At 37.4% G+C, this 26,827-nt stretch overlaps 1 protein-coding gene across 1 annotated transcript; it reads right to left on the reverse strand.

The window, feature by feature from the left end:
* Positions 1 to 33: 33 nt before the first annotated feature.
* ddx18 (DEAD (Asp-Glu-Ala-Asp) box polypeptide 18) lies at positions 34 to 9,797 on the reverse strand. The gene is made up of 14 exons (XM_034304558.2): positions 9,625 to 9,797; positions 8,645 to 8,839; positions 6,275 to 6,442; positions 6,024 to 6,159; positions 5,741 to 5,841; positions 4,770 to 4,969; positions 4,420 to 4,534; positions 4,144 to 4,283; positions 3,249 to 3,410; positions 1,662 to 1,814; positions 1,455 to 1,568; positions 1,285 to 1,341; positions 986 to 1,163; positions 34 to 481 (listed from the first exon to the last, which is right to left on the reverse strand). Exons 1-14 carry the CDS (start codon positions 9,740 to 9,742, stop codon positions 336 to 338), a joined length of 1,983 nt encoding a protein of 660 aa, XP_034160449.2. The 5' UTR covers positions 9,743 to 9,797; the 3' UTR covers positions 34 to 335.
* Between the last annotated feature and the right edge of the window lie 17,030 nt (positions 9,798 to 26,827).

Here is a 26,827-nt window from a genome sequence, read left to right on the forward strand (position 1 = left end):
AAAAAGAAGCATGCAGGCTTTTACAACAAAGGATCATGGGGTTCTTGAATAGTTCTTTACTTGAGTAATCAGTTCAACAGTACAAAGAGGACAGTCAGGAAAATATTCATATACAGATTAAAGGTGGTTCATATGACTCTAGCATTATAGATTCTCCACACAGTTATGTGGAATGGAAACAGACCTAAATTCAGTCTTCCAACAGCTTCTCTTAATACACATACAAAATAAGCAGACAAGTATGTGCATAAATAACCACTGGCAATGACAACTATTCCCATGGATTCTGAAGCATTAAGAACGTAGAAAAAAAGCATTTCAAGGGAAAGTCAAACTCAGCGGGAGAACTGTCTGCGGTCTCCCTTGCCCTTGTTAACATGTTTGAAGATCTTTGCCTTATGCAGGTTCTTGGATTTTTGGTAGCCAAAGCCTCCACCTCCTCCCCTCTTCTGCAGCTTTACACCTTTACTGCTGTGAACATCTGAGAGAGGGAGCACGTTAAGGAAATCATAGACCACTCCAACAGCAAAAATACTTACAATTCTAAGAAGCATTAAAATATTCACTTAATTTAGAAATCCCAGAACAGTGTCATATCGGTTGTGTAACTATTATAGGATTGTTAGATGCACATAATTGTGTAAAGTGCTCACAGTGAGAACATGCATGCAGCACAGTAAAAAGCCGACAGCCAAATGATGGATGACGAGGAACATGACTCTTTCTGCATTAACCTGTTCCATCATGCACCATGAGACCAAAGGATCAACATGATTACTGAAATTATATTAGCTCACTACTGACCCCAATCTCATTTTCCCAGTTTACCTTGTCCATTTTATTCAGGTAGTTTCATCATTTTCATGACTTATCATCTCATGTTGGTGTAAGCCTAGAATCATTCAGGTTCTGTGTTGTACGTAATACATCGTACGCTGTTTATGATGAGGATTACAAACATAAGAGCAAAATGTTGAAAGGATACTGAGGTCAACATAAGGTGGTACTTTGAAGCCAAAGGACAGTGCCACCTGTGGGAGGTTGAGTGTCTGTACATTGTAGATCTGTTTGAGGGAGTGCGAATCGTATGCTCTTACGTACGATTTGTACGCCTCCTGAGCTGATTTATGCAGGTAGTAATTCTTCTCGATCAGCTTCTCCAACTGAGACACACAACAGGGCAGAGGAACATTAGCAATCTGCTGTTAGTAATCCTGCTACAAGATGGAATCAGTTGAACAGATGTGTTATTGCTTTATTTAGAGTGTAAATGGATAGACTCACCTGTGACTGAATATCTGAGATCTTACTCCAAGAGAATTCAAACTCACTCAGTGGGACCTTGAAGAAAGAAAACAATGTAAAACAAACCCATGCATCTGGGAAGCAGTTTATGTCGGTGTATCACCATTCAAAATCTCTCAATAATTTACTTCTGAAAGTTATAATGTTACCTTGGCCTGTTTGAGGAACCTCAGGAAGCCAAGCTCTTCGGGTCTGAGAATGAGGAGGGCATGGCCTCTGCCATTAACACCTCGAGCAGTTCGACCCACACGGTGGATGTATTCCTGAACAAATGAATTAACAATGGCAAATTAGCTTATTATGCACGTCCAGAATAGCCATACCAAAATGCGTATTGCTCGCCTTTAGCGCTGTACCTTAGGGTCATCTGGTGGGTCGTACTGGACGATCCAGTCCACCTCAGGGATATCAAGTCCTCTGGCGGCAACATCAGTGCAGAGCAAGATGCCAGAGTCTGCGTTACAGAACTGGAAAAATGTGGTGGTTCTCTTCGTCTGCTTCTGCTTGCCCTGTAAAGCCACAAAAGAACATTCACATCAATTCGTTTTGTTAACACTTTTATCCATAGCAACTTACAACTGAGCAGTTGAGGTAAAGGGTCTTGCACAGCCTAGAAAGGTAAGATATCTGATTTTTATAAAAAAAAATTAATATTTATTTTTATCTATATCTATATATATATATATATATATATATATATATATATATATATATATATATATATATATATATATATATATATATATATATGAGAGAGAGAGAGTACTGTGCAAAAGTCTTAGGCACCCTATTTTTCTTTTAGTACAAACTTTGTTATAGATTTTTATTTTATTTATGACTTCTACATTATTGATTCAGTACAAAAACATTTTAGATTTCCAAACATTAGCTTTCCAGCACAAAATTAAACGTTAAAGAAAAAATGTCTCTATGTCAGTAAAGAAAGCAGCATATTACATAAGAGACCACTTTTCAGACAATTGTGACAGTCAAAGTCTCTAGAAGAACTGTGGCTGCTTCTGCAAGATGCTCAGTAAAACTCACAGCTCGTTTCCTTATAAAACTGCACACACTGTACCTGAGACTACGTTTTTTTTTTTTTTTTTAAAAGTCTTAAGGATCGTCACACCAAATATTGACTTTGTTTCATTTATTACTGTTTACTGCTCTTTATAGTATTTTTTAATTTAGAAATATTTAGTTTCATTATTTATTGAAGGCATCTTTGCTCTACAGCATTTCTTTGCATGTGCATAGGACTTTTGCACAGTACTGTGTGTGTATATATATATATATATGTATATATATATATATATATATATGAGAGAGAGAGAGAATATATAGCATTTAGGTCAAGTTACATTTAACTAAAAATGACACCCATGTTGGCTGACAACTTACAAAACACACTTAAATAACTACTACTACTAAAACACATTTATATAAACACCCCAGATTGCTTCACAATTTAAAATGTAAATACAACAAACATTGGAAATAGTCCTTGGATTATCGTAATCCCAATTCCGACACTGAATGACCACATCTCCATCCTGCCACCACAATCACAAACTACAGACTAAACATCAGTACTTCCTCATTCACACACTGTCACAAACAGAAAGAAAATATCTACAACAGGAAGGCCCTCGAGGCAAGCATGACTCCAGTAGAGGTTGTAGAAAGAGGACAGTGTTTAGAGCAGAGGCAGCTCAGTGGTTAAGGGTTTGAGCTACTGGTCAGAGGGTTGTGTTCAAATCTCCCTCACTGCTGAGCTGTCACTGTCACGTCCTTCAGCAAGGCCCTTAACCCCCAACTGCTGTCTCCCCCAACTTGTATCCTGTCTCAACTGTAAGTCGCTTTTGATAAAAGCATAACCTTTAAGTGTGAAGTAAACTTTATGTGAAGCCTTTTGGGTGTATAAGATTTGCAAAACTACTCACATGGATGGCCATAACAGGCAGGTCGATATAGTTGAGAAGCTCATAGTGATACTTCACAGACATGCAGGAGGAGAAGAACACCATCAGCTTCTTCTTGCGGTTTTTCTTCAGGAATGTAAAAAGCAGCAGGAAGCGTTTCTCTGACGGGCATACCACATAGCCCTGAGGCAAAAGACACAGTTTACAACACAGTCTAAAAACACAAACAATCCAAATACATGGGTATAAACAGACAAAGGCAACATTCAAAATGCAGAATTTTACCACTGTGTTAACAGAAGAATGATAAAACATGCATTGGTTGGTATCATAATGGCAGAAATATTTGGATTCATAAGCAGCCAGCAGTTTTTTTTTATGCAGTTGTTACAAAATTGAGTGAATGTCCAATCCATATTGCGTTACACATTATAAGAAACTGTCTATTATGCTTGTGCTATACAGCAATATTATTTTCCTTAAATGATATTGCACTGCCATGATATCCAGTGACATACAAATTATATTACCAAACTCACCAACTTGCATGGAGCTCTGCAATTCAACAACTCATACTGGTGTACACTAATTTCACTCAAAACTATACCAACAGTGCAATCTCAATAAAATGGGAGATGAGCCACATATGAATCTGGAATGATTTGCATTCTCTAATATTAACCAACATTTCCTCAAAGCCCCACCCCATTCATTCCTGTTCCCGTTTTTTTTCAAGCAGGGAAAAAATCAATACTGCACAAGCCTACAAGTGCAGAGAAAGATGCCTACTGTTGTCAGAAAACAGTATAAAAAGTTACACTTACATGAAAGGACATCATAATGAATAAATAAATGGCACCAACAAACTCGGCAGTGTATTCCTGAATAAGCCTCTCTCTAAGAAAGGCTAGTTTACCTGCTCCAGCCCTTCCACCGTGGCTGTATCTTTGTTATCGTCCACTCCCACGTACAGAGGCTCTTTCTTCAGAGAGATTCGTGCCAGATCCTCCACCTTCCTCGTCTGTGTAGCTGAGAACAGCATGGTCTGTCTCTTCTCTAAACAATAAAAGTTACAGAAGCATAAAATACTCGATGATAATGTCAAGTCAATGGTGAAGTCTAGCAACGTTAATTAGGGACAACATTTTATTTTAAATCCCGAAATCTATTATCTAAAGCAAGAGGCTCTTACTTGGCAGCAGTTTGATGATCTGTTTAAGTTCTTCCTCAAATCCAACCTCAAGAATTCTGTCTGCTTCATCAATAATCAAACACTGCAGGTTTTTATACATGAAGCCAGGAGTGTTCTACAGCAAGCAACAGACAGGAAGACACACATACACACACAGGCAGGGAGAGTTAATACAAAACCAGACCATGTATCCTCTGGGCCTCCAGGTTGGCATCCTTCATGTTTACCGTAAGGTATTCATTTAACGTACAAAATTTCTGATGAAGTGGAAATGTTATAAATAATGGTGCAACATCTAAAACAACCAATTTGGAAACATATTAAGAAGAATGTGAAAACACTGCTCTAACCTGTAGATGGTCGAGCAGTCTCCCAGGGGTGGCCACCAGGATGTTGACTCCATTACCAAGCTTCTGGGCTTCAGCTGAGCGGTTACTGCCGCCCATAATAAGGCCATATGTGTGCACGTGATGAGTCATCAACTCCTTCAGTACTCCGTATGTCTGCATGGCCAACTCACGTGTTGGGGACAAAATCACCACTCCAGTACCTGCCAGAGAGAGAGAGAGAGAGAGAGAGAGAGAGAGAGAGAGAGAGAGAGAGGGGAACGTTACAAGACATTTTCACTTAGGGACAATTTCAGAACCAAAGCTTCTGGAAGACTTCATTGGAAGGGCACTAACCCCTTGCTTCATCTCTACCTAAGGAGTGCAATGCAGCAGCGCTTTAGTCCTTTAGTCTGTCCAGATGTCTCACCTCCTCATCAACACTGCTGCACTGAGTCACAGCCATCATGCTTAATATCCTCAAGATTACTAACTAACTAACGGAGTCGATTGCTGGCCATGCCCCCAGTTCAAAGCGTCATGTAACTGCAATGCATTATTTAACTTTCTGATTCCAGTGTTTTCTCCACTAATTGTACACTGGATTTCTCGTTAATATGACATTGAACTACTGAAAATCATGAGTGAAGGGAAAAAAATCTTCTTCTTCTGTATTTAAGTGGTAACAACAAAATCCAGCCTTTATTCCCTATGATTGAGATTATTGGAAATTCTCCTATTAAATGCTACTGATACTGTTCTAATGATGTCCCTTGTGATGTCAATCGCTACCTTCTCACAGAAATAATGTAAAACACAGGAATACAGTTCCAACCAACAAATCAGCACCAGAATCACTAAGCACATAAAAAATATTTCAATATAAGCACATTTAGTCAGTTTTTGGGTGAACTTTTCCTTAAGGAGTACTCACAAATGCTTAGACTCGTACAGTGTGTGTGTGTGTGTGTGTGTGTGTGTGTGTGTGTACTCACCATTTCTGGGCATGAACTTGAGTTTATAGATGAGCTCAATGGCAGGAATGAGGAAGGCTAGAGTTTTCCCACTGCCAGTTTTAGCAGCTGCAAGAACATCTCTGTAGACAGAAAAACTGTTTAATGATGTGCCTGTGCTTTCCCACATCATCTCATAAGTATGAAACATTGAGAAAAAAAAAAAACCCTTCTGTAATTACAGCAAGGCTTGTAAATTAGTTATCAGGAGGAAAATTAGTCTCATCTTTTTGTAATTAAGATGTGATGAGTGGTGTAAGCGCACCTTCCCTCCAGTAGGGGGCGTATGGTTTTGTGCTGAATCTCAGTCATGTTTTCAAAACCCATCTCTTTAACACCCTTGAGTGTGTTCTCACTCACAAGCTCTGCCAGTGATGCAAACGACTGGTCCTCAAATGCTCCTGAAGAAAAGAAAAGAGAGAGAGAAAAAAAGCATTAACACAAATACACAAGACTGTAACACACTGTCAGGCAAACAGACATCTTACACACAAACTAAAGGGGGTTCCTCCTCACCTGTCAGTCCAGATGGAAGCTCTGGTCCATCACACTCCTCATCTTCATCTTTCTCAGCATCCTCTTCCTCATCCTGAAATACTTCTTTTGCACTCTCTTGTTCCTCTCCTTCCTCAGAGAGCTCAGCCCCATCGCCCTCACTGTTCTCCTGTTTGGCCTTTTTCACAGCTAGAAAATAAATTATTCATCATCAATTATCAATGAATATGTTCCACCAAAATGCAAAATCAACAAACCACATTTTATCTTCAGTGTACAAGTTTAAGGCACCTTATTCACTCAGTTACCTGATTTTTTTAAGTCCATAGTAACACGGACATGAGAGTGTGTGGCGCTGTTATGAGTCCATGTGATATGGCCCAAAGTGAAGTGGATTATTGTCACAAAACAGCAAGGTCTGAAGTGTGTTATTCCGCTTGTACTCCAGTCCAGTAATTTGCCAATAATTAATTTTTTTTATTTATTAATGAATGATGTGTCATGTTTTTTTAATGGTCTATTGTTAGATTTAATGTTGTGTTGAAGTTAATGAGCCAAAAAAGGCAGTTTGTCATTTTATAGAAAAACCAGAAAGCATAAACTCCTCCATCCTGAAGACTTTCCTTTGCTGGGAAACTACAAATCTTTACCCAAAAAAAAAAAAAAAAAAAATTATGTTTTTCTTTGTTAAACAACACTTTTTAAATCTGTTTTTTGTTAGACTTAGATTATGTGAAGTGTCTGCCAAACAACTGTATAAACACAATAACGTATTAAAATGAGTGCATTCATATAAACTTATATAAAATCATTCACGTTACAGCTGGAACTACTGCCAGAGACGCGCCGTTATATAAAATTATACTACGGTGCGGCTGAATAATCGAATCTGATTGGTCAGAAGCTGTACATTAGTTTGGTATAACAGCACGGCTCAGTGAGTAGTTCTAGCTGTACTCCACTGAGCATCATGCCGCATACCATCCCGCCCCCAACCCCCAAGGATTTCTTTTGGCTTTTCATACCAGGCACTCGATCAAAAAAACTAGGTGTGTAAAGCCTCCAAGGGCTACCATTTCAATTCTTAAGGCAACGATTTGATATTTGGCAATACCACTGAATCTGCTAAGATACAATTCAGATTAGTAGCCTGGATCACCTAGATCAAAATGTGACCAACTCTGTTCAGAATCTGGGTTGCACCTACCATTAATTTGAGAATGATGACGACGTCAAGAAGGACTATTTTAAGAATCAGAGTTTCAGTCCTTTTTGATTATAACCTACACTAAATGGCGAAAAGTTTGTATACACCTGACCATCACACTCGTATATAATTGTTGAACATCCCATTCCAGATTTAATACCCTTTTGCTGTTATAACAGCCTCCACTCTTCTGGGAAGGCTTTACACTAGATTTTGGAGCGTGGCTGTGGGGATTTGTGATCATTCAGCCACACGAGCATTAGTGGGGTCAGGCACTGATGTCTGGCGAAGAGGTCTGGAGTGCAGTCAGCGTTCCAGTTCAGTGGGGTTGAGGTCAGGGCTCTGTTCAGGCCACTCGAGTTCTTCCACACCAACCTTGACAAAGGCCTTGTCATGCTGGAACAGGTTTGGGCCTCTAAGTTCCAGTGAAGGAAAACTGTAATGCTACAGCATACAAAGACATCAAAATTGTGCACTTCCAGCTGTATGGCAACAGGTTGTGGAAAAACCACATATGAGTGTGATGGTCAGGGGTCCACATACTTTTGGCCATATAGTGTATTTATTAACAATAATAACTGACAATCAATTTTTAACGAAGAACAGTCTAATAATCAATTTGGGATTATTGCCTTACAAATCAATGCACCAATCCATATCATCTGATCATTAAATCACTAATAAAATAATACGTTTAAAAACGCAGTATTATAGCAGTTTCATGAATAAGGTACAGATTCATTTAGACAGTATTCTAGATGCTCAAATCTGTGTCTTTTCTATACAGCTCTATTAAATAAGAGATAACGAGTGTAGCTATAAGGTAGGTGTACTTAAAAACGTGCAACCCTGCTTAAAAAATTTTTTTTTAAAAATCCAGCTTAGTCTGACCAGCTACCAGCCTCCAAAACCCAGGCAGCGCTGCACAAATCCTAAAAAGATAACAGTTTCTGAATGACTGCTAATTAATAAACAGGCAAAGATTAAACACTGAGGTTTATGTGCTGTATTCTGCATTAGTGCATCAGTCGTTTGAACACAGCATCGTAGACGAGTTCTTTTTAAGAACTAAACTGGATTTTTCAGCAGGATTCTCTCAGATGTATAACAACACAAAAGCTTACAGTGCTCCAGCAGGGTATCATCATTACAGGCTGTATTATGTGACTGTAAGAAAAACTCACACATGTTGGTGGAATCTGCTGCTTCATTTAGTTTCCGCTTCTTCTTTTTCTTCTTCTTGCTGCTGTTTTGTGTGCCGCTGTCCTCCTGAGTGGATTCACTCTTCTGATTTTCATCTGCCATGTCCGGCTCGGTGTCTGCAGCTGGAGCCTCTGCAGTCGTCTCTCCATCACAATCCTCACTTCTTACTTTAGACTCTATTAGAGAACAAGAAAACACAGCAGTGAACACCCTGCAGAGACTGATTCAACTGACAATAATGCTGTAAAACTCTTTAACAGACAGAAGACATTCACATGCCAGGATTTTACAGGATTATATCTCATTCCACTCCATCCAGGTGGAAACTTTCCAGCACACATATACCATGAGAAAGTAACAGGATTATAATATTTAACACATTTATTCACACTATTAACTTAGTGTACACACACACACACACACACACATACATACATACACATATAAATAAATACACATACACACATATATTATATATACAAACACACACACACACATACACATATACATATATATAAATACACATACACACATATATTATATATACAAACACACACACATATACATAAATACACATACACACATATATTATATATACAAACACACATACACATTCACATACATACATATACATATATATATATATATATATATATATATATATATATATGAACTTACATATATACTAACTTAACTAAGAACTAACTAAATTCCCATAAACAGGTGGAGTAGGTTAGCTAGGCAAGTTAGTAGTCCACACCTATTAACTTGTTATGTCAAGCAAATTTGAGTCAAAATCAGTTTAAAACGCGCTAACTCGATGACCTGTGGTCAAACCTCAAATTCCACAAAACTAACGAAATGCTTGTGTATCCAGGCTAACACGCTTTCTATGCTAGCTCTGCTAACCATCCAGCCAGTGCACTACATATAAACTCAAATAAATCAACGTAAACATTACCGTTTTCTGCTGCTTCTTCTTCTTCTTCCCTTTGCTTCTGTCTCAGCTTGCGCTCTTTATTCTTTTCATTTCTTTTCTGAATTTTCTTCCGAAGAAGCTTCATCTGAAGATCCGCCATGTCTGCATGTAGACACACACGTGTGTGAGTGACCGGGGTCCTTCAGTAAACACCCCTACTGCTCTGTTTTTTTCCCACCCGTCTTCCAACATATGTGACCTCGTAGTGCCTGAGTGAAAACAAATCAGGACCCTGTCTGCCTGAGTGAAATGTGGATCTTCACGTCAAGCAAACCAAATGCGAACATTAAACAGCACGGCATTTTGTTTTTTTTTGCCAAAAATTAGTTCTTGTTAATTTTGTTCATTGACTAATTAAAAAACAAAACAAAACTTTTGTTTCAGATTAAAAAAAAAAGTTTTGTTTTGTTTTGTTTTGAATAGTCAACGAACAAAATTCAGTATAGACAAAAATAGTTATTTCTCTATTAAATGTATTAAATGACATGCTCATATAACAAAAATGAATGAAGATGTAAAGTTTAGATGAACTATTCAGTAACTATAGTATTTTTCCCACTTTATTACACATTTACATCACAAGACAGTTAACATTCCAGCATTTTAAAACACAACTAAAAAAAAACAAAAAAAAAAAAAAAAAACAGTGAGCAAGACTCGAGATGACCTGGACTCATAAACGAAAATGCTATCAGACTGCACTAAAACAGTAAATATTTCAACATAGAAGAGCGTAAGGATTCTATCCATCCTCTGTACCGCTTATCCTACACAGGGTCATGGGGAGCCTGGAGCCTATCCCAGGGAACTCAGGACACAAGGCAGGGGACACCCTGGATGGGATGCCAACCATCACAGGGCACAATCAAACACACACACTCCAACTATGGACAATTTGGAAACACCAATCAGACTACAGTGCATGTCTTTGGGCTGGGGGAGGAAACTGGAGTACCTGGAAGAAACCCCCAAAGCACAGAGAGAACACACAAACTCCACGCATGCAGGACGGAGGCAGGACTCAAACCCCTAACCCCGGAAGTGCGAGGCAACAGTGCTAACCACTAAGCCACTGTGCCCCTACATAAGGATTCTGTCTTTCTATTTTGTTTTTTAAAGTATTTGAAACTCTGAAATGTTTTCGCAAAATCACAAAGAAATAAAGTAAAAGAGGGTTTACATTTTTTCTATTTACATGTGCGAATGTGACATTTACCGAACAAGATTACCGGGTCAGAAATTAGTGGATTCAAATTAATCTTGAAAAACAAGATATCTTGTAAAACTAAGGGAAGAATGTTACTAATTTTCATTGACAGCCAATTGTAGATATTCACCCACGAGTAACTACAGGCAGAGTGTTCAGTGATGCTGCCTGAAGCATTTAATAATGATGTTTGTGCTGCACATGGCTGCCAGGGTTGCATTTTTATTGGGTTAGTTTTGGAATAAGGTTGTAGGTGGAAAAAGGACATCTGCTGGTGCCGATTGTTTGGGGATAGTTTAAAAATAATCTGAGCCGGCCAAAGATCACGTTTCAAAGCAAATAATCTGAATTCAGTCAAATAAGTTTCTGCCAACATAGGGTTATTGCAAACAAAGGGAAAGTGTAAGTGCAGATAATGTATCTACAATGTACAGGTATTTCTGTTTTAGGATATATTGCAAAAGATTGCACAAGGGAAAAGGGGATTATGAAATGGATAATGTCCTTACCAGGCAATGATAAAAGGCATATTGGAGATACTGCAAATCAAAAATGTGAGTGTGCCACGGTGAACTTGTTCTCCATGCAAAGACTGAGAAAAAAAGTGTCTCCCAAATCTATGGCTATCCCCAAATCTATGGGGATTTTCAGATGTAATTTTCCTGAGACCTGGCAATCCAGGTGCTGCGATGCTGCAAACACAGTGAGTATTTTGAGTTCTTTTTTTTTTTTTTTTTTTTTTTTTTTTTTTGTGGGAAGAACAACCACATGGTGGCATCATTTTACAATTCACCCAGGTGGTGGCCTGGGAAAACTCTTCATATAGTACACTTTGGATATTTTCTACTTTATATAGTTCTGAAATCTACAGGTTTTCCTGAAATGGAGTTATGTTTCTCTTTTGCATTTATCTCAATCACAAGTCTAGCATTCCAAAATATGAAATATTTTTAAATGAGTTCTCACTTTAATTATCAGCATCATCTACATCAGTCTCTGTTTCATCACCTGAGGTAAAAGTCACTCACAGAATCTCATTGCCACCACTCTTGTCCTCACTATGTGTGTGTGTGTGTGTGTATGTGTGTGAATGGTGCCCTGTGGACTCTTGCCTTATGCCCAGTGTTATTGGAATTGGCTCTGGATCCATCGTGACCCTGCTCAGGATAAATTGCTTACTGAAGATGGATGGATGGATGAATGAATGTATTTTTAATTAGGTCATTTAAACATTTTAAAACCTTGTCCCCTGTCATCTGCACAGACTGTGTACGTGCTCTTCTCTGTTTTGATGATGATGTGATGGAGCAGGATTAGCAATATGTCCATTTTGCTACGTGCAGTATGTCCATGTGGCTATCCAAAAACCTGATACAATCATGAAAAAGCACAAAGCTAGCAAGATTTAAGACATCTTTAGATAGACTGACTGTATTTACTGCTGTGTTTGTTAAACTTTCCCAGCATAATCTTTGCATGCATAAAAATATCCATGTAGTTTTGGTAAAATTTAAATGTGGTAAAATATATTTATGTTTTCTTAAAGCAGAGGTATTAAAGTACTGCAGAAGTGGCAGAAGCACTGAATTTTGATCAAAACCTGAGCAACTGTAATTTTTTTAGAAATTATATGTTTGTATTATTTTAGACCTTGACATTTAGCCGTATGTATTATATTACAATTTCTTATGTTTCAGTAAGTGGATTGTATGGATCATATTCCTCCATTCCCTCTCTCTCTCTCTCTCTCTCTCTCTCCCAAGAGCCCTTTCACATAAAGCAAGACCCCTCCAAGGACAGAGATATTTGTTTTAGTAAAAGGAGGAGGTGGACTGGAAAATGTGTTACCTAAGCAGATGGAAAAAAACAGCAATCTAAAAGTGGTGGCTTTCAGGCTGCTTATTCAGGCAGGTAGACGCACTGTGCTATGAGATGGACCCCATTAAAGTTATTTATACTTTGAGCTGTGGCTTTAATCCTGTGCTCTGGGAGCCTCTGAAGGTCTGAAGTTTTTATGCTCCACCATATGCTTGGACAGCTTTGAGAAAGCTTTGAGTTTTGTCCTTGCAGGAGAAGCTGTAGTGTAGGTCTTATTCATAATCATTTCAGTCATGTTTAATGACTGATTCGTCTCACCAATCAGGGAAATCAGTGCTCAGCTTTCACTTTGAGTTTTTCAAGTCAACAAGTGGTTTATTTGGTCACCAAATCAGGCAGAAAAGGCAATAAAAGGAGACATATATAAAACCTATATAAATATGAAATGTAGGGAATAAAACATGATAGGGTGAGCTGTTATAGAAAACAATCAGGTGTTGTGATGCATCTCAATGAGATGCCGAATTACTGTTACCACCTAGATTGTTTTCTATTATAGCATGTCCCAAAGTGTTTTACTCCTCTAATACCACAGATATTTGCCAATAGAATTTTTAATTTATTAATGAATGACATGCAAGTTATAGTTACATCTATTGTTATGGAATACCTGCGAGACAAGTTAGTTCCAGTTATCGCTTATATTATAGAAGCTGTAAGCTATATTTCTTGAAGTTAATAAGACAAAAAATTGCAAAAGTTTGCCTATCCTGAAGACTTTCCCATGGTGGAAAACCTACTGACTGTTACAAAGTCCTGACACACAAGACTCTTTCATTAAATGGTAAATAAACATCTCCTTACAGAAAGTTTAGAAAAATTAGCCTTGTGTTATGTGTTACAAAAAATATTAATGCAAACTATTAATATACAGCTGTCAGAGCTGCTGTTATAGAAAATTAATCAAACCTTCTGACCAATCTGATTGGTCTGATATAATAAAAAAGATTATAAAAATAAGGCGTGGTAGGCTAACGACAATGTACTTGGAGGGAAACAAACTGTGTTAAGCTAATGCAGATTTAAATGTGAATCTAAATGGTTTTAAATTATATATTGCATATATAAGTATATGGTAAAAATATACATGTAGCCTTTATTGTCAACTTTAAAATGTGAAACATTTGTAAATTATGTTCTCCTTCATTTTGTTGTGTAGTATATATGGTCTACTACAGTTGTTTCATCATTGAGAACATCCTTGAGACATACAACCAGTACAATTCAAGCGTAGATATTTTCCTCCAGCAAGATATTGCACTTAAAAACATTGCGGCAGTTTGCAGTATCATTTCTGCTGCCTGATGGTGTACATAGTGAGTGCATTCTCAAACTGAAAAGTTCCTTTAAGACAGTTATGTTTATATAAAATTCTTAGGATATTATTTTTGTGAGGTAAAGTAATTGCAACATGTTCAAGTCCCAAGTTTAGAACCAAGTGCTGAACAAGCCACAGCAAGACCATGAGTTCTTTTTATATAAAAAGGTGACTGGAGGGTCATCTTTCAGGACGATCACTAATAACATGGTTAAAGTATGCTGGAATCTGTCATGTGGGACCAGTAGCATTGATATCTTTCCTGATCCACTTGCTAATATTAATTTAAGAGATGCTATTTATACTTTTGAAACACAATTCAGTTTCCTTACTCATATATCTTTGTGTTGCTGGAAGGGTTCAACCAAGGTTGCAAAGGTTGTTTGCCTCTTTGCATAAAATAATGACTAAAGTTTTCCTTATGGTCAACTCTCAGAAAAATACCAACCATAATGTGAAGGTCTTTTGAAGTAGAAATTGATATTCTGCAGCTGGAAAGAGAAACTGATTATGAAAAATCAATCATAGAAGAACCTCTATAACACGAGATGAAAATCATGAAAAGCATTGGGCATTATATAAAAAAAGAAGACACAGGTGTAAATTGAAAATTTGAAAAGATTGGAAGGAAAAATAGATTAAAATAGATTAAAAATGACAAATTTCAGGATAACTGGGTTTGAAGGGGTATAAGGTTCAGCTTCAGTAAGAAAGGTGAAAGTCAGATTAAACAAACCAAGCACTGCATATATAACACATATTGAATGTTTTCATAAATGCTTTGTCAACCTTTGGCAACATTAAAAGAGTCTTCTTTCTTAGAGACACGGATCACAAAAAACCTATCAGAGCTTCAACATAAATGCACCAGTGTGGACAAAAGAAAACCTGGGACAGCATAGACCAAGAGCTTGCTGACTGCTCTCATGACACAGAGCATTATACAACGGAAATGGAACAGAATTGAGAGGTTGCCTCATTTGTTACGTCAAAACTGACAAATGTCTGACAAAAGTAATCATTTTCTTAGTCTGGCTGCTAAGCTGCTTCTCACTGGGTTTCCTATTAAATTATATGATTGCAAAACATCAGATCCCAGATACATGGCTGAGTGATGTTTTCAAAGTTCATACGAATGAATGAATGAGGTTCATTCAAAAGTAAAAAGCAAAAAATAAAAAGCAAAAGTAAAAAGTAAAAGTATAAATAGTATAAAATAATCTCTTAAATTAATATCAGCAAGTGGTTCATACAAATGAATGAATGAGGTTCTATATAGAACCTCTTTCTTAAAGGGAAATCTTCTGGTTTAGGTTTCTACATAGAACCTTTGAAGCAGGCATATTAAACTCATTTTAGGTAAAGGGCCACATTACATTTACATTTATAGTATTTAGCAGATTCTCTTATCCAGACCGACATACAGAAGTGCTTTGGAGTCTCTGTCAAAGACACAAGAAGCATCTATTCATCATAATGATTAAAAAAAAAATCCATAGTCCAATGTCAAGTGGGTCACACACAAAAAAAAAAACGGTTTAGTGACTAATAACACATCAACATTTATCTGAAAACTACATTCTCACTGCACGAATGGATTCAAAATATATCAATTCCAAAATAGATGAGCAGATTGCAATTCTGCAACTTCAAATTACCATACAGTGCCTTGCATAAGTATTCACCTCCATGTAACTTGTTTGTAGTGTTTTAATCCATAACTGAAATGAACCTAACTGGGATTATATGGCAAATGGCTAGCTTGCTAATGAAGAATGACATATCATTAGCACATTTTGTAATTAGCCTAGTTTATGGCCCTGAGTTTATTCCTTTATTTTGCTCCTTCATGGAATAACAGAGACTAGTTGTTTTTCCAATATGTCAATTCAATTACAGTCCACAAGATGGATTCTAAATTTATATGGCGGACCAGATTAAAACCTTTTTATTGGGCTGGTAGGCCTTGTATTTGACACCCCTGCTTTTACGCTTCCCCCAGAAGGACAAACCAAATAATCCTTTATGGTGCAAGCTAAAACCTTTTCCCTAAAAGTATCAATCAACAGTATAGCAATGCAGAACTCCACAGAGGTGGAAGATGTGTTGCTTTATTTATTTATTTATTTATTTATTTATTTATTTATTTATATGTAAAGGTAGCACCCTTGGGCATTTTTTGCCTGGGCCCCCACAGATTGTATATGCAGTACAATCACATCATTGAATACTTCTGCATTTGTAAAAATTAGAAATGAAGAAGATATACATCTTAATTGAAAAGATAATGAAACCATGGTGAAAATGCAGTTCTTTTATCATCCTTTGCCCAGAAATGCACAAGGTCGAGTCATTTCATTTCAATATGCATGAACACTGTGGAGGAGGTCCTCTTTCAGCACATAAGCTATTGCAGTCCATTCATCAAAAGTCTCTGAGTCTGTTTAGATGGCTCGAAAAGATTTGTAACTACACCACAATCATTTCCCAGTCATAAATATTGTATATGGCCCAGCACAGGAGCAGAGTAAATAGACTGAACACAATCCTGTGGTCCGAGACAGAAACAAGCTGTACATTAATCACATTCATGAAGATTGGTATTTTATATTTGTGTCTCTGCAGAGACATAATGCATTGTAAGAAACATGAGACAAGTCTGTAAAATAAATGGGAATGTGGCACATGAGACACAAATAATGGGACCCAGGTCATTTTCAGCTTTAATGTATCTGTATGTGCTGATGTGGTGAGGGGTTCAGACATACATCTAGAACCACGCATCTCAGCTTTTTAGACTGGCTGCTGGCAGCTGAAACCAACAACATGCAGAAAACTCGATGCACTCACATAAAATTGTCGTTCTGTTTAATGTTGGCCGAAGGGCTGCAATCACTCCTGGTTCCACACTCGCTGTTGGTGTAAAATCCTAACTGTACATAGAAGTTAAATGAATACATGACAAAATCTCTCTCCTTCTCTCCCCCTCTTTCTCTGTCTCAATCACTTTTACTTTCATTAATGACCCTATACCAGTAGCAGCAGCAATATCATTTCTGTGCTTGTAATCATACAACAAATTCAAATGCCTACAGCATAAAAAAATGGACTAATGCCAAAAGTTAACCCCTTAAACTCCCAGGTGAACATTCACAATCTTCACTCTTCAGAACTTTCCGCAGAACTTTGCCTTTGCCTTTCCAAATAAAGTAATTGCATGTGCGCACTCACACACCCTTAATACTTTGGAAACAATCAGTAACCCAGTGGCCTGTCAGTAGTTCTGTCAACACCTGCTTAACATAACCCAGCACCATCATAGCAAAGCAATCAAGCATGACTACTAAGCAACATGTGCTATATGCAGACAGATATCATGGTGGTGCAGTGAATAGTAGCTCCAAGGTCCCTCAGTCAATCCGAAATTCAATCCTTTTCTCCCTGTGTCTGTGTGGGGGTCATCCAGGTTCTCTGGTTTTCTGCCAAAACATGCTATTAGGTAGATTGACAGCTATAAATTGCCCTAGGTGTTAATGTGTGTGTGTGTGTGTGTGTGTGTATGGGGCCCTGTGATAGACTGCTGCCCCACCCAGGGTGTATTCCCACCTTATGGTCAGTGCTCCTCATCTACCACAACCCTGACCAGGATAAAGCAAGTGCAGAAAATGAATGAATGAATGAATGAATGAATATATCCAAATGCTGGCACAGAGACCATGACCAAATATCAGCAAAGCCAGTTAGTTTACTCACTCATTTGATGGCTATTATATAACCATAGAAGCTATGTCCTGTCCAGTTCTCTCTCTTCCTTCTCTCTTTTCTTTTGATCTCCACCTTTTCTTTATAATTGAAAGGCATTCTTTCGCCAAGTTGGTGGACTGCTACATTGTCAGAAATAAATAACTTCGAATTAGCAAAATGATCTAACTTAACCAACCATTAGCCACTTCTAAATCACCTGATTAAATTTGCTGTATACTATTAGATATAATGCACATTTCCCCAATTTCCCAAATCTCTAAAATAGATTTTGAGTGTACATTTCGGAGTAAGTAGCCCAATAGGGCACGGTGGCATCAGTGCCCATATCCTCCTAGTTCCGTCCCTGCTTGTAACTACATACATTTTCCTATTAATTTTACTGTAGTTCCTAAATAATTCATAGCAGTTACTGAATACAGTTCATTAAGATAACTAATGCTGTGCTGCATACATTCAAAACAAGTGAAATTTCATTTAATAAACATTCATGTCACAGTGTGAGTGCTCATACTACAGATATGGGTGTATGTAGTGCCTTGACTACCTATTCCTTGATTTTGTGGTATAAAATGTGGTATAAAATCTGGTCTGTGCTTCCGCCTAGACCCAGAGGGTAATGATTGAACCTCTTGTACTGTTTCTATTTCAGCCTGTATGGAAATAAGGATCCCTTCCAGCTCATCCATATAGTGCTTAGGGATTGCTGTATTTTTCTCCACTGGACCCAGAAGCTTAATCGACACCTAACTTAAATCCTAAAATTCTGCCATTGCATCCCTGTGTGTGTGTGTGTGTGTGTGTGTGTGAGTGTGTAAAATAAAGGTAAAGGTAAGGTAAAATAATATAATCAGTTTTCCAGATTACTTCTTCTGTTTGATTTGTTATTTCTGTCTTATAAATCACTGAGCACATCACAGGAACAGTAAGTAAATAATCTGGTGCGAGCCAACAGCTTTTGCTACATCAGATCATATCTGTTCACAATAGGACCACCATCAGCACAGCAGTGACACTGACTTGAAAACTGCGTGGTTGTCTATATTGCGCTTTGATAACTGTGTACATTTACTGGCCATTTTATTAGATACACCTGCCATGTTGGTCATCAGCTCCTCAAGTTGTGTGTGTCCTCTGCCCTTCATCAGTGTCAGTTTCTGATTATAAGACCACTGCTGGATACAGATGTTTGGTTGATGGACTGTTTCTCTACCAAGCAGTGATATTGAGGTATGCATAATACTAGAGGTATGCAGCAAAAAGGTCATAGGAATTGGGAATTTTAACTCATATATGAAGTTTTTGTGGCAATTACAAGTACAATGTCCCCAGTTTGAACCTGAGCCTGGGTTACTGTTTGTGCAGAGTTTACACGTGGGTTCCCCTCGGATTGTCCAGTTACCTCCTGCCTCCTGAAAACATGTTTGTTGGTAGATTAGCTAGTCTAAAACTGCACCTAGGTATGAATGAGTGTGTGAACGTGTGTGCATACACGACCCTCGCCAGGATAAAGCATTTACTGAAGATGAATGAATGTATTATATATACTTCTCTACTTACTAAATTTGCTGTATTATATTTATTTTGACTTTTTAATCTAGCAATTTTTCAGGTTACACTCATATTTAGACACACTGACCATCTTTTTTTTTAGATTTTTTTAGATAATAAGGAAACAGCGTAATTTATGTACACTTGTTTTACAACCATATTTGATTGCACTCACCTTTACTGAATAAGGGTGAATTTGTCTAGTTTTGTTAAGCTTTTTAAAAATCCCATCATAATGTTGTTATTTTAATGATGTCATTATCTAGTGATGACCGGTAAAGGACTGGCAATCAATCCAGGTCGTACTGCTGTTTGCCCCCAGTGTTCTCGGAATAGGCTCCGGATCTCCCGCGACCCTGACCAGAGTAAAGCACTTATTGAAGATGAATGAATGAGTATCCTAGCCACAGCAATGCTGTCAGCATGAATCCAGCAAAAACCTTGGCATTGGTTGGTACACTATAGTAAAAAGAAGAGTGTATTTACATATTTTAACAAATTACTTGTTATATTATATTTTGAAAAATAGAACCAAGAACAAGAAGTTCTTGAGAACTTGAGAAGCTGTGAGAAAAAAAAATGATCCACCAAAACGATGTTTGGTCAGCGGTGGTCACTTTACATTGATGTTCAGTGTAGAGGAGGACTGACTACATAATGACAGATGGGTTAGAGTCAGTAACTGTATATTGACAAATTATGTGGTAGGTAAACCTGATAAAAAAAAAAAAAAAAAGATTGATTCACAGTCTAACAGCAATATAACAAGATTTTTCACTCACAACACAAAGCTGTGATGGTATCATCAGTGAAATGTGATTTATAGGGGTGTTGATGTTCTGTGTGAATGTAGATGTTGTGTATCTTAGTGAACATTTCAGGATAGTGTGTGTACCTGTGAGCCTACAGGATCTAATTCATGTGTATATATCTGTCTGCAGGACCTAATTCATGTGCGTTTGCCTGTCTGCATGGTTTAATACTTGTGTTTCTGCCTGTCTACAGGGTCTAATTATTGTGTGTGTGACGAGATACATATTTGGAACAGACTGTTGCATTTTTCATTAATCTTCCAGGTTACTATAATCTCAAGAGGTTTCTACATTTCTCTGTATATTTTAGCATTATTTCTGCTTGAAAACACCTGTTTCATCCATTTTTTCTCTCTTTTGATCCTTGTTCTATATGCTGAACTGTCCATTGGGTCATTCCATGTGTTTCTTCACACTGTATATATATATATACATGATTAACATACAGGCTTATCTCAACTTACTTTCGTCTTGGCTAGTGTTTGATGCAAAGGAGGCTGATCACAGAGACACATGATTAACCAAAGCAGAATTGAGAGGAACCAGGCATAAAGAGTGAAAAACCCTGCTTAGTTAGTATAAATCCATTCCACATTTACTGCTGGTGCAATAGATTTTATTTCCTTCTGGAAGTGAAAAAAAAAACCCTCATGAATACAAAAATACAATACAACAACACCATTAGTCTATATTAATGATTTGATAATGTCTTCTGATATTGCCTTTTATATGATTTTACAAGAGATTAGCAAATATACAGAAAAAAATACAAAAACATTTTTAATGCTAATTGATACTTAATGTCATTTGGAAGACAATCTCATCCAGAGTGACATGTTGTTCTAACTGTTTGATCAAAAGTAGCCACAGTTTTGATAAATGTGGATGTAATTGTGATAAAAGGTGACCAAATTGGTAAAATAATCCACCATAAGAAATCTAAACCATTAGAGCCATTGCATGTCTTGAATACAGTATAGATCGTTCTTCTCCATTAATATCCTTGTAATCAGCCATTAAAAAACAGCAATCAAAATGAGCCAGCTGCCAGGGTATTATAAAATGTTGCAGAGAAGGGAATTCAGAAGTGAATTCATCTGTGTTCATGTTTGCATATGAAGTTTGTTCTAATTAGAGCACTGACTGTTATTTTTAACGAGTATGAATAACAGTGCAGTGGCTTGGGAAAAGATTTTTCTCTCATAGAGATTATTCCTACTGAAGAGAGTGCTAGTGCTGAGTCTCATTAAAACTGCTGTCTCACTCATTGAATAACAAACAGGACATGAGTGACATGAAACTACCATAAGAATTTCACCAGTGACAAAATGGCCTCTTGCAGAAAGTACTAGAACATGTCACATATCTCAGTGCACTTCACATCTAGCTTATATTATTGCTGTTCAGTAGAGGGTTTCATCACTGATGTTTCATACCAGTGAAGTTTTCAATGTGTGCATATACTGTATTTATCTGTCTTGTGTGGAATCACTTGAGGCTATTAAAGAGAATAGTGTGGTAGCAAAAGATGGAGAACGTCTTCAAAAATTGTGCCCTCCACAATATCCAGGAACACATTCAGCTACAGACTCATTCCACTAAGATATTTCAGAGAAACACTATTTCTTCTACCGACTGCCTTCAGGCGCCACACCGCTTCCCCCCAGTGTCTTACCCTGTTCTTAGTCACTGAGTATAAATAATAGGACAGCATCTTTAAAACAGTAATCCATATCCTACCACTGTAGGCTTTCACAATGAACCACAACCCACACATCATGTCAATAAATGTCAATATTTCATTTTGAGGTTGTAGTTTTCTGCACTTTGTCTCCTTTGTATTTTTAATATTGATGTAATGTTTGCATTGTGGATCAGTCTGTGTGATACAATGCACATACTTAGTATAAACAGGGGAAGGAAAAGATATTTATTTTACACCAAAGGGACATTTAGTGCATTAGTGCATGGATTTAGTGGAAATTTTCCTTTAGACATAGTGAAAGTACACAAGATTTCCAGAGAAACAGAACTTTTTAGACAAAAGTTTTTCATGAAGGTTCATCTTTGTACATTCACATGTACTACATTCATATTTCACTATATCCACTATCTATCTATCTATCTATCTATCTATCTATTTGTCTGTTTGTCTATTTGTATCTCTGTCTACCTGAAAACTTCTGTGTGAATAGCAAGGTGATTTGCCTGGAACTCTGATACATAAAACAATCCTTCTCTATGTCATTATTATTTTCAAATTAATGGTAAGCCTACCCCAGATTCTGAACAAAGTTGCTCCCATATTGATTGGATGCTACTAAATCGAATCATATAGTATCGCAGCAGATTCAGGGGTATCATCAAATATCGACTGATTGCCTTATGAATTGGAATGATATTGTATCACATTGTAGGATATTCAGTGTTATCATCACATCTAGTCACATCTAATTGTTGCCTTAAGAATCAAAATCATAGCATTTGGAAACCTGAGGTTTACTCCCCTTTAATTGACAATAAAGCAGACTTTGACTTGATTTTTGACTTTGACTAATGTAACACAGATTCACTAGGATCTGTTTAGCTATGGTGAGTGCAAACAGCACTTCTGTGCCTAATTGGCCATCGGAGGGATGAACGGTTTAGTGCAGTTGACATTTCAGCGCACTCACTGTTCCAACATTTATTCATGAGTTACAAATATGACATTTCAGTTTATTACCAACTGAAAAAGATCAATTTGTATTTACCAATTTGTATTCACATTTCTACAATTTAGCATATAATTGGTTACAATACATTTCTTTCTTCACATTGGAATTTTTTGTTCATACTCATTCATCTTTTCATCTGTAAGTAACTGGTTTAAATTTTATAATATAAAATCATTACAGGGTAGACAATGTAATTTTTTATTCACTACCTTCAATCATCATTCAGCTTGCCACTCATCCCTACTCCATCTCACTTGTCTCCTCTCTTTAAGTAGTGTTTTCCCTGGGGCTACTACTGCACTCCATCCACTATTACCAACTCATCCTCTGAAATGCTTTGTGACTCTGACCTTTGATTCAAAATTAATGAGCAGAGTGAGAGGGAACCTTAAATACAGGTCCATGAGCTCAAACCCACACTCCTCAACAGAATACATCATGTCACAACATAACACGCCAACAAAAATCATGCACTCACTCCCAGATGTGGGGAGAGATGAGACATTTATAAGTATTGTGTGTGTTTACTCTGGAAAAAATAAGGTTAAGGTTAATATAAGGTTAATAAGGTTAATATAACCTTTTTGGGAGGACCATCCCTTTATAGTACAACACAAAGTGCGAACTGCAGTTCTGAACTATTACAGTATTAGAGTTTGAGTATTAGACTATTACCGACTAATATAGAGTGTTGGACTATTTGTTCAATAATCACTCCTCACACCAGAATAATCAGCTATCTGCATTTTTTTCACATTGTTTGCATCTGTTAAATTGTGAATGAGGTAAAGACTACTCCTAAAACTCTTCTTTTTAGATAAAATGCTACATAGCTACATAGGGTTTTTGGGGGCAGTTGTGGCCTAATGGATAGAGAGTCGGACTTGCAACCCGAAGGTGAACCTGAAGGTTGTGAGTTCGAGTCTCGGGTCCGGCAGGGATTGTAGGTGGGGGGAGTGAATGACCAGCGCTCTCTTCCACCCTCAATACCACGACTGAGGTGAGACCCTTGAGCAAGGCACCGAACCCCCAACTGCTCCCCGGGCGCCGCAACAAAAAAAGGCTGCCCAATGTATTAGAGTTTTAGGGTGTGTGTTCACGGTGGGTGTGTGGGTGTGTGTGTGTGTGTGATCACTACTGTGTGTGTGCACTTGGATGGGTTAAATGCAGAGCACAAATTCCTAGTATGGGTCACCATACTTGGCCACACTTCACTTCATAAATACATAAATAAAGTGCTTGTTAAACCTGACCCCTAAAAAAACTTTTTAAGCCCCGAACTCCAGCCCAAGTTTCCCATGTTTTCAATTTCTTTCCAAAATGTTTAGGTGAAGGCATAACTTATAACTTAATACACTTTTCAATGGAATAATCCAGAAACCCATTACATGGGTGTGTGTGTGTGTGTGTAAGATGACGATGTTCTTTGCCTGCAGCAGTTCTCTGCACTTTCAGCTGTGATGTGTCTGATGTTCACACGTTCTCAGACTGCCGAGGTTAAAACGCACATTATGGAAGTGCAACATGGGACTGGCTGAGAACTGGACTCAAGTCAGAAAGCCCTGCTGGTCTAATGCAATGCTAAAGCATTTCCAAACCAACCAGCATTGAGAAATCTCCAGTAAAGCATCATTCTCAAAAAAAAAATAATGTAAGTCTGTTTGATACCATGCATATACTTAGGATAAACAGGAGAGGGAAAAGATATTTATTTTACACCAAAGAGACATTTAGTTGTTTAGGTTTCACAGATTTTCTTCATTAGTACCCATAAAATCATCCACTAGTTTATGTAAAGATAAGAAAATTTAAATGATATCACGACTAAATGATATCAAAAGTGTGAATCTCCATTTTTGAATGCAATATAAATATTCCAGAGATCATGGAGATTGAGCTTTAGTAGCTATATTCCTTTAGACATAGTCAGAGTTGAACAAAGTACACAAGGTTTCCAGACAAACAGAATGTTTCAGGCAGTGTTTGTCAATTTGTATCTCTGTCTAGCTGTAAACTGATGTGTGAATAGCAAGGTAATTTGCCTGGAAATCTGATACAGAAAACAATCCTTCTCTATGTCATCATTTATAAATTAAAAAAATACCCCACCCCCCAAATAAATAAATAAATAAATAATAAAAATTTTGCCAATCCCAGAAGTGTTGACTCTCGGGCCAAAGAATCCTTGTTCTTCAGAATTCAGCTATAATTAGATTAACACAATCAACCTGAAAGTAGTGTTCATGCTAATAGGACATTGTGAGTTATGGTTTCATTATCAGTTTAATTATAGTCTAAAGCACTACCATTCCCTCCAGCGGTTTAATTCTATGATATTCAAAATATAATTACAATCACAAGCTTTATGAATACCCAATCACTAGTTCTAGTAATAGGTGAATTTATTTTAGCAAGGGACAAACATGACATGGTGAAGGACCTTAATTTCTGGATAGTCTTAACCTGCAAACATGTTGATTTTCATAATATTTTTATCATATAAAGAAAGAATCAAATAACACTGATTATTGTCCTTGATTTGTGTCATGGATCAATTGCCAGGAGAAGGAGACTCTGAGGCAGGAGCTGTCCTATTGCATCCCTAAATATCTCTCTTCTACTCTCCTCACTTTTCCTCTCCTGCCCTTTCCTGTCCTCTCCCGAGAGAAATAGAGGAGCTCTCTTTCTATTTTGTCCCTGATGAACCGATACAGAGGCGCAACAGAAATCTTTAAATAGCCCCACACTGCATTTGAGACAGCACATAGTCTCTCTCTTTCTCTGGGTAATTGGACTATAGAGATTGTCAAGATGAAAGACTGTTGTGAAGCAGAAGTTTCAGGCTCTTTATCAGATGCCGAGATAATGCTTCTGTCATACATGAAAGAGCTCTGATGTTCAGCAAACAGTCTTATTCAAATGATCCAGATTCCATTATCTAACTGGCAAGCTTTGTTTATTATTTTATGTACTTGAGTTGAATTGTTAGTTGGAAACAGTGTATTCTGTCTTCCTTATTATCGATCTGCCTCATCAAAATCAAATGTCTTAAGAAATGAACCTGTAACACCAGTTGCTTTCCACTGTCTGGTTGTTCTTTGTAGGAATAAAACGACTCTTGGACATGCTCTAAAAATGTGTGAGCAATAACTGAGCTCTGCTGCATACTATAAAATAGGTTGGACAGCACCAGACGCATGGTACATATGGATGATAATAAATCACACTCCCTCACACACACACACACACACACATCCATATGGATTTACAGTAGAATGAGAACTAAACTACACTTCTTTTGCTCCCATACAGCTCTTAAAGCATGCGCTTCTTAAATATTGGCCCCAAAACAAATAACCACTACATACAGCTTAGTGGTGTTTGTTCTGGGAAGGGTTTGTCTCCCTGTTTCTATGTTTTCTCTGTTGTTCTCAATTGTTCATTCCTTCTCCTTGTAACTTCCCCCTTTCTGACATGCTCAGAAATTATTAATTGAAGCTTTGATCAAATATCAGATGAATCATAGAGACAGAAAGCGAGATTAATCCTGCTTCTGCATATATAATGAGTTTTGAGAGAAAGACCCCTTTTAAGGCAATGTCAATAAAGTTGGCTCATCCCCTGGATGTTAATTAAAGTTCTTAAATTAATTCATCAAAATGTAATTGCTCGGAATAGATATTAAAGTTTGAGCTCAGTATTTGAGAAGGTGTTTGTTGAATAACAGAGCTTTTCGGGACACTGACCTGATTTTTGAGGTATATAGAAAGTAGACAAAACACTACAGAGTTCCTCTCTTCAGAGAAAGCAAAAGCAAGTGACAAAAAGACTAATGGTCGCCTGAATACCTGGCTATAACTTTCAGAAAACAGCAGCTCATCTCTCATTGACCCTTTGAGACCAGTTAGAGGTGACATTTAGCAGGAGACATTATTATAAT

The sequence above is a fragment of the Pangasianodon hypophthalmus genome, chromosome 5 (assembly GCF_027358585.1).
Source record: "Pangasianodon hypophthalmus isolate fPanHyp1 chromosome 5, fPanHyp1.pri, whole genome shotgun sequence".
Classification (NCBI taxonomy): domain Eukaryota; kingdom Metazoa; phylum Chordata; class Actinopteri; order Siluriformes; family Pangasiidae; genus Pangasianodon; species Pangasianodon hypophthalmus.

Bases quoted from the DNA above. Each gene is read 5' to 3' on its own strand.
- ddx18 (XM_034304558.2), bottom strand. From the start codon at position 9,742: ATGGCGGATCTTCAGATGAAGCTTCTTCGGAAGAAAATTCAGAAAAGA. The intron at 6,160-6,274 runs GTGAGGAGGAAC...TCTTTTCTTCAG, and splicing joins GCTTCCATCTGGACTGACAG to GAGCATTTGAGGACCAGTCG. The intron at 5,842-6,023 runs GTGCGCTTACAC...TTCTGTCTACAG, and splicing joins CGCCCCCTACTGGAGGGAAG to AGATGTTCTTGCAGCTGCTA.